This window comes from Pelophylax lessonae, assembly GCF_965119305.1.
Source record: "Pelophylax lessonae genome assembly, chromosome: 1".
In the NCBI taxonomy this organism is placed as follows: domain Eukaryota; kingdom Metazoa; phylum Chordata; class Amphibia; order Anura; family Ranidae; genus Pelophylax; species Pelophylax lessonae.
In genome coordinates this window covers 629104901-629118697 of record NC_138768.1, presented here as the reverse complement: position 1 = coordinate 629118697, position 13797 = coordinate 629104901, and the positions used below count along the sequence as shown (strand labels likewise).

At 44.2% G+C, this 13797-nt stretch overlaps 1 protein-coding gene across 11 annotated transcripts in view; it reads right to left on the bottom strand.

Annotated features, from left to right (window-relative positions):
- The window catches only part of BLTP1 (bridge-like lipid transfer protein family member 1), a 754177-nt gene that overhangs the window by 435432 nt on the left and 304948 nt on the right, over positions 1-13797 (bottom strand). For all 11 annotated transcript variants that reach the window (XM_082243836.1, XM_082243839.1, XM_082243842.1 and 8 more), the window contains exons 23-25: positions 6381-6509; positions 4707-4826; positions 3033-3313 (exon numbers count right to left, since the gene is read on the bottom strand). In XM_082243836.1, the coding sequence (XP_082099962.1) occupies positions 3033-3313; positions 4707-4826; positions 6381-6509 (530 nt within the window). The remainder of the gene's footprint in view (positions 1-3032; positions 3314-4706; positions 4827-6380; positions 6510-13797) is intronic.

Below are 13797 nucleotides of genomic sequence, written 5' to 3'. Positions count from 1 at the left end.
TTGCATTCGGCAGAACGTAACCAAAGATGCAGCGGTCTTACAAATGCAACTTAAAAAAAAAAAAAAAAACTTTTTTGCATAAAAAAAAAAACTTTTTTGCATAAAAAAAAAAAAACAGTAAACTTAGCCCAATTTTTTTGTATAATGTGAAAGATAATGTTATGCCGAGTAAATAGATACCCAACATGTCACGCTCGTGGCAGGGCAACAAACTATAGTATATAAAGATCTCCATAGGCGACACTTTAAACATTTTTTACAGGTTACCTGTTTAGAGTTACAGAGGATGTCTTGTGCTAGAATTATTGCTATCGCTCCAACGATCGTGACATTACCTCACATGTTTTGTTTGAATAACGTACATTTGTGGGTGCGACTTACGTACAGGGCTTTTTCATTTTTATTTTTCTTTGTTACTTTTTATTTTTATACTGTCCCTTTAAAATAAAATGCAATCACTTTTATTCCTATTACAAGGAATGTAGATCTCAGATCTCACATTACACTTAAAAGCAAAAAAAAAAATTGAATGAGAAATACTTACCGTAATTTTCCTTTCCTGACCAGCTCCATGGCAGCACAGCTTGGTATAGACTCCACCACCCCTATGCTTAACTAACTCAAATAAATTTGAGGCACCTGCAGCCTCAGCGTTCTGTAACTAGTCCTACCAAGCTGGGTGGGATCTGTGCTGTCATGGAGCTCGTCAGGAAAGGAAAATTACAGTAAGTATTTGTCATTAAAGTTTCCATTTTCCTGACGGCTCCATGTCAGCACAGCTGGGAACTAACTAGCTACACAGGGGAGGGATAATGCTACACATGCCTTAATTCTGGCTAAAAACAGAAGCCAGAATGCCTCTGCCAAACTTATGTCATTAAGGCTGCTTCTATAGAGTAATGAGCCATGAATGTAGCTGCCATGCAGATCGTCTCTGGGAACACTCAGCCTGCTGCCACTCACAAGGTCGAGACTCTTCTAGTAGAGAGTGCCGTGATCCCCCGTCACAGCCAACCCTTTCAACTTGTAGGCCAAGAAGATGAGCTTCACCAACCAAGAGGCAATATTCTTGTTGGAAACCGTGAAATCATTATGCGTTCCACCTGGAATGGCAAACAGGTGCTCCAACTTTCTGATGCCATAAGTCCCCTCGATGCGACACTTTAAAGCTTGGCCCATGTCTGATGGGCTAACTACTTAGGTACTCCCCAATAGGGACATAGGAAGGACAACCTCTTGTTTGCTATGGACTCTGAAGGCCATTTAGGCATGATCTCTAGCATCGACACGAGTACTGCCCTGTCCAGGATGAACGTGAGAAAGGGTTCTTTAAACCCCAAGTTTGCTCATATTGATTCTCTTTTGGCGGATGTTTTTGTCCCCAGGAAAGCAGTTTTCAGCAAGAGGTACCACACAGGGGGCCACTTTGATTGAAGGCATCTGATGCAAAAATTGTCCAAAACCAATGGAAGATCCCACTTCAGGGACAAACATCCCTTAGGGAGGTTTCAAACAAATTGCAGCTTGAAAACCATATCATTAAGTGTTGGATGTCCACTGTATGCCGGTGAAGGCAGAGATAGCTGAAATGTGGCCCTAGCTTACTTACGCATAAATTAAGCCCCGGCTTTAGAAACTTTAGAACATGACAGACTTCCTAAGTGTCAAGTGTAAAACCTTGATCAGCAGCAATCCTGTGAGTTTATGTCTTATTCTACTCTAGGCACGGTTAGCGCTGTTTTTTCTTGCTTTTTGTAAAAGTATTCACAACCTTTACAGAGCATTCGAGATCTATTAGCCTCTGCCTCTCAAGCCCCAAGCCATAAGCTTGAGCCTGTCGGGTGCTGAATGAATGGAACGATGGGAGAAGATTTGATCTTACCGGCAGAGGGAGTCGATACTTGACACTCCGGAGGAGCAGAAGGTACCAAGGCCCCATCAGCCAATCTGGGATTACCACTAGAACTGTCCCCTCTCCCCCCCCCCCCCCCGCCCCGCCACAGCCTCAGCAGAAAGCTGAGAATCAAAGGGAGCAGCAGAAAGGCATAAGCTGTCTTGGAGATCCACTCTGCGATCAGCACCTCCATCCCAATTGCCTGCGGATTCTGGACCCTGGAAAAACTTGGTAGAAAAAACTCTGGAAGAAATTACCAAGCACTGTTAGTTCTCAAGACTTGAAGCAGTCTGGACCACATTCATTGTCATTCAGAAATGTCCTGGACAAATATATTGCCTGAAGATTCTTCCGGCCAGGCACATAGGCCGCAGATAGCTGCAGAAGATTGAGTTGGACTGACTTTAGAAGAATTTGACACACCTCCTTTAGGAGGGAGGGACTAAGTGCCCCCTTGTTTACAGATGTAGGCCAGTCATGTTGTCTAACTTCACCAGGACAGGTCCACTCTGGATGAGGTGACTAAAGGCTAGGAGAGCCTGAAATGTTGCTCTCAACTCCAGGATGTTGGAAACCATCCTGGACCCTTGAAAAAGGCCAATGACCCCAAGCCCATTGCTCTTGAAGTAGGGCTCCCCAACCACTTTGCTGGTCTCTGACTGCGCCACTAGGTTGTCAGAAGGGAATGACATCCTAGAAGATTTCGCTTCTCTAACCCTAAGTTTAGGCCACCGGTTGAGAAACTTGATTTAACGGAGACTAGAGTTCAACCAAGCCTACCTGACCTGCTGGTACAAGGCGATTTCACCAGCTCAATCGGAGATGTGAAGGATGAAAGATCTCCAAATATGGACTGAAATGCTTGCCTTAAGGGACCATGCGTCCATCACCAAAGCTATACCTATGTCCAAAGAGGGGCCACAAAGTGCTCATAAGACATGGATGGGTGGCACAATCCCCAAACTACCAGAAAGCATCCTGACATGGAGCTCTTCTCTGACTTCTTGAATTATGTGCTGGTTCTTTTCCACAAACGGGTGTTTTGTTCGCTGCATTTCGACAACATTATTAATACTATACTGTATAAATCAGTCATAAGAGCTGAGAAAGAAATTGGCCTGGAGCTCATGTCACTTACCTTTTAGTCCGGTTGTCATGAGTTTCTAGAAAGTGCCTTTGGACCTCGTGTTTAGAAGAATGATCAGCAGCCAGGGCGATATCTGCAGTAATGAGTCCTAAAATGACAGAGCCTGTCTCCAGCCAGTAAGCTCTGCGCAGGACTGCAGGTTGCAGCCCTAGTCTGCTGCTGTCCAGCTGTTCAATGTACTGCTTCAGCTGCACATTCTGAATTGCAGCACTAATGCCTTCACCAACAGCTTGGTTATGTAGGTTGCAGTTTGCAAGTCTGATAGCACCCATCTGAAAAGAAAACACCAAAACAACAAATCAGTTATTATATAAAGAAATTGACAAGCAACTACAATGCTGTAGCGAAGACATTTGAAACAGGAAACATTTATTTGGGGCCTATTACTGCAGTGTGGTTTGTTATTGTGTTACAGGTCATACTTAAAGTAAATAGATGCAAATATGAATGTAGATGATACAATCTGCATTTACCTTCTAATGTACTGACACCTATTTATTGTCACACACTTAACTACTGTTAGGTGATCTTCTGTGTCACAGTACAGTCAACAGCATCTCTGGCTCTTCTCCTCCTCCTGGTCTAGTAGGTGGGGCTAAATTACAGCCAATCACAGCCCTGCTACAGCCCCCCCCTCCCACCCCTCTACTTTCAATGCCAGCCTTTAACACCCGCCTTCAACCCTGCTGCTAAAACTGTCTGTGTGACAAGCAGAATTGTGACAGAGAAAAAAAGGGGGAACTAATGGCATTTCCCCACACTTGTTGTGCAACGTGTGCGAGCACAGCTGCTCCAAGCTCCTTGGAATCGGACACATTGCACACATGAAGGATACACCCCTGACCACTATCTCCTGATGCTAAGGCCTTTTTCACATGGCCATCAAAAGAGAGAAGAGGACTGCAGATTTTTGTGAAGCAGCAGCCTCTGTGCTGTGGTTCGACACACCACCCTTTCCTCCACTAGTCAGAGCTAGAGCTGTGCAATCAGCAGAAAGCCTGAACTTTGCGGATTGCAAAACTCTAGAGAGGCAACTTTTAGAGAAAGAGTTCAGTAATGGCAGTTACCATACTATCTCATTACAGAATTGCTTTAATGCATTAATTATTGAACTATCATTAAATTATACAAATAACTGCACACAAAACATCAAGCTGAGGGGGATGTGTCAGTACTGTGAGCCCAAACAAATTCTACTGCACTACCCAGTGGTGCCTTTATAATATGTTTCAGGTATTGGGGTTGGAGGAATTGGTGTTAAGCAGTCTGCAAGAAGAGAAGGTATCGCCTCACTGGCATGGTAATAGCATAAACATATATTAATCATATACATAGCTCACATTCATTTATGTTTATTTACCTGTCTGTCTTTTGGACTGCAGTACAATAGATAGGGTAATTTATGAAACATTAAACTAAAGGGGTGACTCTAATGAGAATAATCGTGTGGCACAAAAAGCCCAACATTTGCTACAGAAATTAAAACAAAACTAGAGGCTCTGAGTCAGATGGTAAATGCCTTCCTAAACTGTGTTAATTATGTTAAATAAGAAAATTATTTAGGACAAATTACATTGTCAACCAAAACAAAAATGGACCTCTAATTTTAAATGTCAGAGCATCAAAAAAATGAAGTACTGCTATCGGTTACTCTGAGTAACTCACTTTGAGGTTTGTAGCGCAGCCATGTTCTACAATGTAGAGATCTGCTCCATCAGCTGACAGTCGCGTCATTCGGTATTTCAGGTCATCAGCTGGCAGACATGGTCCTGGATAGCAGCTTAACTGCAAAAAGCAACAAACAAGATAAAGGGCATTTAGCTTCCTAACAGAATACCCACTAAAATACAATGCTGGTAAACTTTTTTTAATAAAAACATGATTACTACCATTGCAGACTTCTCATTCTGAAAATGCTAGTTGCCTGGCTTTCATGTTAATCATATGACTTACATACATTACATACATACATACTTGTGAGGGAGGGAGAGTGAGGGAGAGAAACTGAGGGAGAAGAGAAAACCCTGGAATACTAGTCAGTTACCAGTTTGCAAAGATGGAGGAATAGATTATCTCTAATGCTGGGTGGCCCATGTGTGTATGCTGCTGCACTCATTTTTGCACATTTGAAAATGGGGTGCCTCAAGATTATGTATAACTTGTATGCAAAGAAATTGTAAAAGTAAAAAAAAAAAAATAATAATAATAAACATGTCTATACTTACCTGCTCTATGCAATAGAATTGCACAGAGCGGCCCCAAACCTCCTCTTCTTGGGTCCCCTTCTGGCCATCCTGGCCCCTCCTCTCTGTCCAGTGCCCCCATGGGAAGCCACTTTTCATAGAGGCGCTTGTGCGTACTCGCTCCCGAGCCCCCTGCTGTGTCCATTGACACAGACAGCAGGACTCGGCCCCACGTGTCATCACTGGCTTTGATTGACAGCACTGGGAGAAAATGGCTCCTGGTGCCCCAGCAAAGTCAGCAAAACCAGGAATTGAGGGGAGAGAAGAGGTGCAGACGTGCACAGTGCTGGATTGAATTAGGGCTCAGGTGAGTAAAGGGGGGGTGAGGTTGGATGCTGATGCCTAAACATGTTTTACCATAATGCAAGGAATGCATCAAGGTAAAAAATGTTGAGACTTTAGATCCACTTTAAAGCTCAGTTCACATATTTGAAAATCGCATGCATTTTGAACCACATCTGACCTGTTTAACAAGAACTAGACCGGCTTTCAATTGAGCTGGTTCACATATATGCGGGCTGATTGTGGTGCAAATTAAAAAAGGGTTTTGTGCATTTTCCAGTTTTATTCGGGTGCAAATTTAGTGTCAATTTCGCATCTGAATCGCACCTAAACAGCTGAATGGAAATCGCACTGGACTCTGCACAGAGATCAGCCACGCATATATGTGAACCCAGCCTTAAAGGTGCCTGGACTGAAAAAGTTTGAGAAACACTGGATTAGCTTATCATACACGCATTCTGAGATGAAAATGAGAAGAACACAGATTCTGTATGAAAAAAGGCAGAAGAAAAAAGAGTAACTAGTATGAAGAAAACACAAGAGGCAGACAAGAGACAAGGAGACAAGAAGGATGAAAGTGAATAAAAAAAAAAAAAAAAAAAAAAAAAATGTTTTGCCTTTAGTTATACTTTAAATGAGAATTCAAACTCACTTTGTTCAGGGCTGCACTGAAACTTGTGAATGAATGGCAAAGTATATACAATAATAAAACATTTGCTAATAAAGTAAAGCACATCTTTTGGGGTGTTATACATTCTGGAAATCTGATCAGCCCCTTATATTTCTAATTTAAGCTGGACATTGCAATACCAACCTTAGCGTCACAAAACCTCTGATCGATGCCATGCTGGCAGATCACCACAGACTTCGGCCTCTCCATCTGGAACTCATTACACACGACATGGAACACAAAGGTCTGCCCCCAATCCAGCAAACACACCACCTGCAAGACAGCAGGTTACTCACAAGGTACAAGTTCAGGCAATGTAATCAGAAGTGGCAATAATAAAAACGAGTAACATATGGGCACAGCTTGATAATTAAAAGAAGAATTTAATCTTGCTGCTACATAATCTAACCCCCTGTTTAGTCACATTATTTTTTAGAACTGGGTACATAGTGCCAGCGTATACAATGTGTTATTCAAGACAGAGCTCTCTGAAAATAGAAGTTACATATTTATCAATTCCGAGAAACAGCACATTTAAATTATTTTTCTTTTTTTGCTCAGCGGTAGAATGCTGCATAGCTTTATGCGAAAAATTTTAAAAAGCGGGCTACTTTTCTCTCTCCCTCATACTTATCCAATCAATTATAATAGTTGGTCTATATACGGAGAAAGTGCATAGCTGTGATAGGTTTGCAGGCACAGTTCAAATGCTGCTTCTGTCTACTCACAAAATGTTCAATATTCCATCTGCAAGGCGACAACCATTATAACCACAAATAGGAATTGAGAAGTAATTACTTAGTGGACTCAAGGCATATAGTTTCCATAGGGTAGGGCACATTATCTATTAAAGCACATTAATAGCAGAATACCTGAGGAAAGTCCAGCCTATAAACCAACTGAGTTTTCAAATGCAAAGTTGAAAGTTTTACTTTGTGTGAATAATAAGATAATTACCATTTTCAAATAAGTTTCAGAGCAATTTCAACTTTAAAATTATGCATTGCTCCACAGACATACAGGTTTTCCTGCAAGACTGCAAATCTAATTTCCCATGACAGCCTGAGGAGTTCTGTAAGACAGCAAAATGTTGTTGTTCACCCATAGTCATAATCCCAAGAGGGGATTGTTTGGGCATTTCAAATTGATGAAAAAGCAGTTTATTGTCTTACTGTTTTGTCATGTAGACTGTGGATTATACACTGCCTGGGCAAAAAAAATTCACCACCTGGAATTAACTAAGCAACTAACTAAACTGAGCAAACTAACATGTGTCCAAAGAATGAGGTCAGCTGACTACCTGAACATACTGCATGACCCGGTTATTCCATCAATAGAATTTTTCTTCCCTGATAGCACGGGCATATTTCAAGATGACAATGCCAGGATTCATAGGGCTCAAATTGTGAAAGAGTGGTTCAGGGAGCATGAGACAACATTTTCACACATGGATTGGCCACCACAGAGTCCAGAACTTAACCCCATTGAGAATCTTTCAGATGTGCTGGAGAAGGCTTTGCGCAGTGGTCCGACTCTCCCATCATCAATACAAAATCTTAGTGAAAAATGAATGCTTAGTGAAAAATGAAGCTGATCGAAACACTGCCACAGCGAATGTGTGCCGTAATCAAAGCCAACAAAATATTAGAGTGTGTTGACCATTATTTTTGGTGGCGACTTTGTTTTTGGCCAGGCAGTGTATTGCTTGTTAATGCCACAGGGCAAGCCAAGACCTACACTTTAGGCACATTATGTGTAAGACCTTTGATAGCGACACGTGGAAGGGGATGTATTTCCTAATGACGTCTACATATAATTTCAGTGGCTGGCACAGTGATACATAATTATAAGGTTTTTTTCCTTTCCCACTACTCAGTCACTCTCATTGAGCCTCTGGTTTTTACATCCTTTTTTACTAGCAGGTCGAAAATGTGTATGCCGTCCGAGCAGCTGCTGCCGTCGCTTGACAATGTTTTCATTTTAATGTTGAAGTGGTGGAAGTGTGTGTGTTTTTATGTCACGTTTCATTTTGCTTTTTAACCGGTTCCTGCCTGCCCGCGCAGTTTTACTGCGGCAGGCTGGCTCTCCTGCGCGAACCAACGTAGCTCTACGTCGGTCGCGTGCGTGGTGCTGGAGGGGGAGCCCCCCCATTAGGCAGCGGGGATGCTGATCCACGGGGCCAGCGGCCGTGGCTGCTGCCGTATACCTGCGATCGCTCCCCGCTGAGAGAGGAGGACGGTCAGCTGTTGTAAACACAGCTGACTGTTCTCTCTGAAATGATCACAGAAAGTCTGTGATCCTTCTATGTAGGATCACAGGTCTCTGTGGTCATTTCACAAGCCCATCCCCCATACAGTTAGTAAACACTCCCCTAGGCTCACACTTTCATTACCCCTAGGTTAACCCCTTCCCTGCCAATGTCATTATTACAGTAACAGTGCATATTTTTAGCACTGATTACTGTAGTAATGTCACTGGTCCCCCCAAAAGTGTCAAAAATGTCAGTTAGGGGTCCGATCTGTCCACCGCAATGTTGCAGACCCGCTAAAAATCACAGATCGCCACCAGTACTAGTAAAAAAAATTTTTATAAAAATTACATAAATACCTTTTCCCTAGTTTGTAGATACAATAACTTTTGTGCAACCCAATCAAAATACACTTATTGCAATTTTTTTTTACCAAAAATACGTAGCAGAATACAAATTGGCCTAAAAGGATGAAACATTTTTTTTTTTGGGAATGGTATATAGCAGAATGTGAAAAAACTGGATTTTTGACTTACCGCAAAATCCTTTTGTCTTAAGCTCATTGACAGACGCAGACTTCTTCTTGATTAATATCAGTAGGGTTATACTGCCCCCTACAGGAGTAGGACACTAGGCAGAAAAAAAGTTCTGGCTACACCTATGGGCAGTCCCAGGGGGTATACCCTTTCACTTCCTGCTATAGGATGCCAGTTCTGTAACAAAGCAGTGTCAGAGAAATCATACCAACCCAACTCAAAAACAGAGGGGCGGGTACTGCGTCTGTCAATGAGCTTAAGAGAAAAGGATTTTATGGTAAGTCAAAAATCCAGTTTTCTCTGTCGCTCATTGACAGACGCAGACTTCTTGATTAATATCAGTAGGGACATCCCAAAGCAGTGCCATAAATGAGGGGTGGGACAGCAGAAACAAATCCACAAGGCTAAACATAGCCCACCAGGTAAAACAGGACTCACCGAAACAATAAGATGAGACCCACTTGAGAAACAGCAACCCTCAAGGGAGACTAAGGGCCCCCTTAAACAGCAGCCCGCAAACTTTGCGGCAAACAGGAGGCGTCCGCAGATGACAGCACATCAACTTTATAAAACTTTGTAAAGGTGGGAACAGACGACCAGGTAGTCGACTCGCCAACCTGAAGTACAGAAGCCGGACGGCGAAAAAAACCCCCAGAAAGAACTAAGCACCCGAGCAGAAAGCGCCTTCACAGGGAAAGGAGGAACCTGACCCTATTGAACAATCCTGTACCACCATCTGCCTGACCCATCTGGAAACAGTAGCAGCAGACGCAGGCAACCCTTTCCCAGGGCCATCCCTGAGCCCAAAAAAAGGAACCTGACTTGTGAAAAAAGGCAATAATTGCCAGGTACACCCAGATTTCCCGAACCACAACCAACGCATGCATGCAAATTTTCGGATGTGTAGGCTGAGGACACAAAGAGGCAAATAAGAGGACTTCATGCAAATGAAAAAACGGAAACCACCTTCAGAAGGAAGGACGGTTCCGGACGAATATCCTGTATCCCTATGACCCATCAGATAGGAAGAAACGACAGGACAATGCCACCAGTACCGACACCCTGCACGCAGCAGGAATAGCTACAAAGAAAAAAGGGCCACCTTCAGGGACAAAGTGAGCAGGGGAATCCCCTGAAAATTTGCAAAGGGAGGGTTCCGAAGAACCGACAGCACCAAGCAAGGCCCCAAGGTGGCAACGGAGGTCGCACCGGAGAGAGCAGGTGTCGCACCACCTGGATGAAGTATGCACCAGGGAAAAAAGTGGCCAATAGCCTTAGAAATAATATTGCCAAGGCCAAGACATGACCTTCGATATACGCAAGGCCAACCTTTGATAAATTCCCCGTGGAAAAATAGCAAACAAACAATCGAGCCACAGAGCAAGAGCTTGGGGAACCACAACAGACGCACACCACGCAATATATGACTTCCACAAACGATGATTCATCGTTCCAAAAGTCGCGTTCCTTAGTGTGAGCAGAGTAGGAATGATTGAAGTAGACATTCCCCTGTTCTTCAGCACCCGGCAATAAACAGCCAAGCAAGCAAAACCAGCGACCGTAAAACAGGATGGAAAATTGGCCCCTGACAGTAGGTCCTCCCTGAGAGGAATCCCCCAGGGAGGATCCGCGACCAGCCCAACCAGGTCAGCGTACCAAGCCCAACGAGGTTAGTCTGGAACCACAAGAATGACCGGAATCCTTTCCACCTCCATCCGGCAAGCAGTCACAGCAGTAACCTGAGAGGAGTAAAGGCATACAGCTGCTGATACAGACCCCACAGGGCCACCAGCGCGTCAGCGGCGTCTACCCGGGAATCCCGCTCGCTGAACATCACTGTTGATCCGGGACGCCAACAGATCCCTATCTGGAGTGCCCCAACTTGGGCACAACTGATGGAACACCTCCGGATGGAGAGACCATTCTCCTAGATCCAAGGTCTGTCGACTGAGGAAATCCACCAGCTCATTTCCCACTCCGGAAAAGGGAAAACGGAGAAAACTGGAAAAGCGTTCCGCCCATCGGAGGATGCCGGCCACTTCCAAGGCCGCAGGGGGCAATTAAGGAACCCCCCAGCAAATGACATAAGCCACGGCTGTGGCATTGTCCGATTGACAGCACCCTGGACAATCCCATTGTCGTTCGGTCCAGCGAAACAGGCAAGCCTGATCGCTCCCAGTGCCAGCACAGTAAGAGGCCAACCTGGATAATTCCAGGGACCAGATTCCCTGAACAGAAAATCCACCGGGAACCCCTCCCCACCCGGATAGACTGACATCTGTGGTAACAATAGACCAATAAAGCGAAAAGGAGGGACTTCCCTGGAGATAGCACCAGGGACTGAAGCCACCATATCAGTGTCTCCCTGGGCACCAAGCTCAGTTGAATCGGATTGTCCAGGGAAATGTGATTATCGTTCCATTTGAGAAGGGTGTCCTTCTGGAGGATTCTCGTGTGGAATGAGCGAAAGGGACCGCCTCAAAGGCCGACACCATCAGTCCCAGAACACACATACAGGCTCGAAGGTACGACCATTTGCTGGACAGCAACAGCTGATCGCAGTCCGGAGCTCCTGGAGTGTTTCCGAAGGAAGAAACACCCTGGCTAAGGGCGAGGCCAAGGCAGGCCCTGAGCTATGCTGTCAGCCTCAGGAGAAATGGACACTGGCAAAGCAAAGTTGTAAGGACAACCCTCCCAGCATGCCCCGGTTTAGTATTCCAAGAAAAGGAATTTACAGGTACAAAATTCTTATTTTCTTAATCGTACATTAAAACCACTTAAGCCCCGGAAGATTTTACCCCCTTCCTGACCAGGGGGTATTTTGCGATTCAGCACTGCGTGAATTTAACGGACAATTGCGCGGTCGTGCGACGCTGTACCTAAACGAATTTGACGTCCTTTTTTTCCCTACAAACAGAACATTCTTTTGGTGGTATTTGATCACCTGTGCGATTTTTTGATCATGCGCTATAAACAAAAAAAGAGCGACAATTTTGCAAAAATAACAATATTTTTCACATTTTTTATATGAAATTCCCCAAAAAAATGTGAAAATCAAAATTTTTTAACATTTTAGGCCAATTTTTTTTTTTTAACCATACGTTTGGCAAAAAAAAAAAACAGCGCAAAAAGCATATTTTGATTGGTTTGCGCAAAAGTTATTGCGTTTACTAACAAAGGGAAAGATTTTTGTCATTTTTGTTGTTTTTTTTTTTTAACACGTAATGGCGGCGATCTGTGATTTTTTTTTGCGGGACTGCGACATTGCAGTGGACAGATCGGACCCTTGACTGACATTTTTGGGGTTACCAGTGACATTACTACAGTAATCAGTGCTATACATATGCACTGTTACTGTAAAAATGACACTGGCAGTGAAGGGGTTAACTTTATTGGAGAGGGAGGGGTTAAGTGTGTCCCTAGGGGCATGTTTCTAACTGTGATTGGCTGTGGCTACATGTGTAAGAACAGTGATCAACGTACCTACATAGTAGAACCGTTTGATCACCATTCTTACACAGGGAAGAATGACAGGCGGCTTTGTTTACATTAGCCGCCTGCCTTTCTTCCGGTGTAACGGAAGATCGCGGGGGGGGGGGGATCTGTGACCGCGCGGGAGCGCGCCCCCGGCGGCACGCACTCGCTCCCAAAACCCTTATAGGCTAGCGACGTAGTACTACGTCACTTTGCCTGTAAGGGGCTGACCGCCGCAGAAAATAGTCGTGCGGCAGTCGACAAGTGGTTAAGGGGCACCGAATAGTAATCTGAAACACTGAAACATCCGAAACCAATTCAACTGAAGGATGGGCAATAGCAAAAAACTGAAACCTGCATCAGTTGAAGCCTGAACATCTGCCTAGCAAAATGTAAGCATATGAACAAATGACTAGGTAGCAGCCTTGCAAATCTGAGCAAAAGATGGTTGATGATAAAAGCCCATGAAGCACTAACTGATCTAGTGGATTATTTGACCAAAAAAAGTGAATTGTTGCCCTGGAGGTCATAAGCTTGACTGCTGAGCTCACAAATCCTAGCAGTTGGGGGTGGAGAAGCTGACTTCAAGATCTGCAGAGTCTCTGACTGATGAGAAGGAGCTGTAGCTGGGAAATAAATTAGAACAGCATGGACCACATCTAGACAATTGATGGAAATCTCTTTACGAAGTTTAGAAGTGGAAAGAAAACTGATTCAAGTACACTTATCCCTCAGGACAACAAACAATCTGTCAAAGCAAGCAACCAAGGCCTATCTGGGAAGTCCAAAAGAGAGTCTGCCAGGAGCCTGATCAGGTCTAAGTATCGTAGCTACCTGGGCCATCCCAATGGGAATCACCGGAAAGCTTTCCAACTTGATCCTGTGTCCACCACAAAGGCCAGAGGATCCCTGCTTCTGGAGACAATACTGCCCAGTTTGTTGATGAACCTGCAAGCCAGAAGGTCCATGTCCAGCATACCCCACTTTCAATAGAGGTCTAGAAACACCTCAGGGTGAAGAGACCACTCTCCGGAATCCAGATAACGGAGGATGCCCACCTGCCGACATTTTATGCCTGGGATATGCACAGCTGACATAGCTGCAAAATGACTTTTTGCCCAAGTAAGAATTGGAATCACTTCTCTTTAGGTCCCAAGACTTCGGGTTTCCTGATGGTTGCTGTAAGCCACTGCTGTGGAATCAGCTGACTAAATCCCTGTCAAATAAGCTCAGAAACAAGAAATCCAGTGTTAAAGATATAACCAGATCACTCTGAGCATTAATCAAAAGGTGAGCTTTCCCA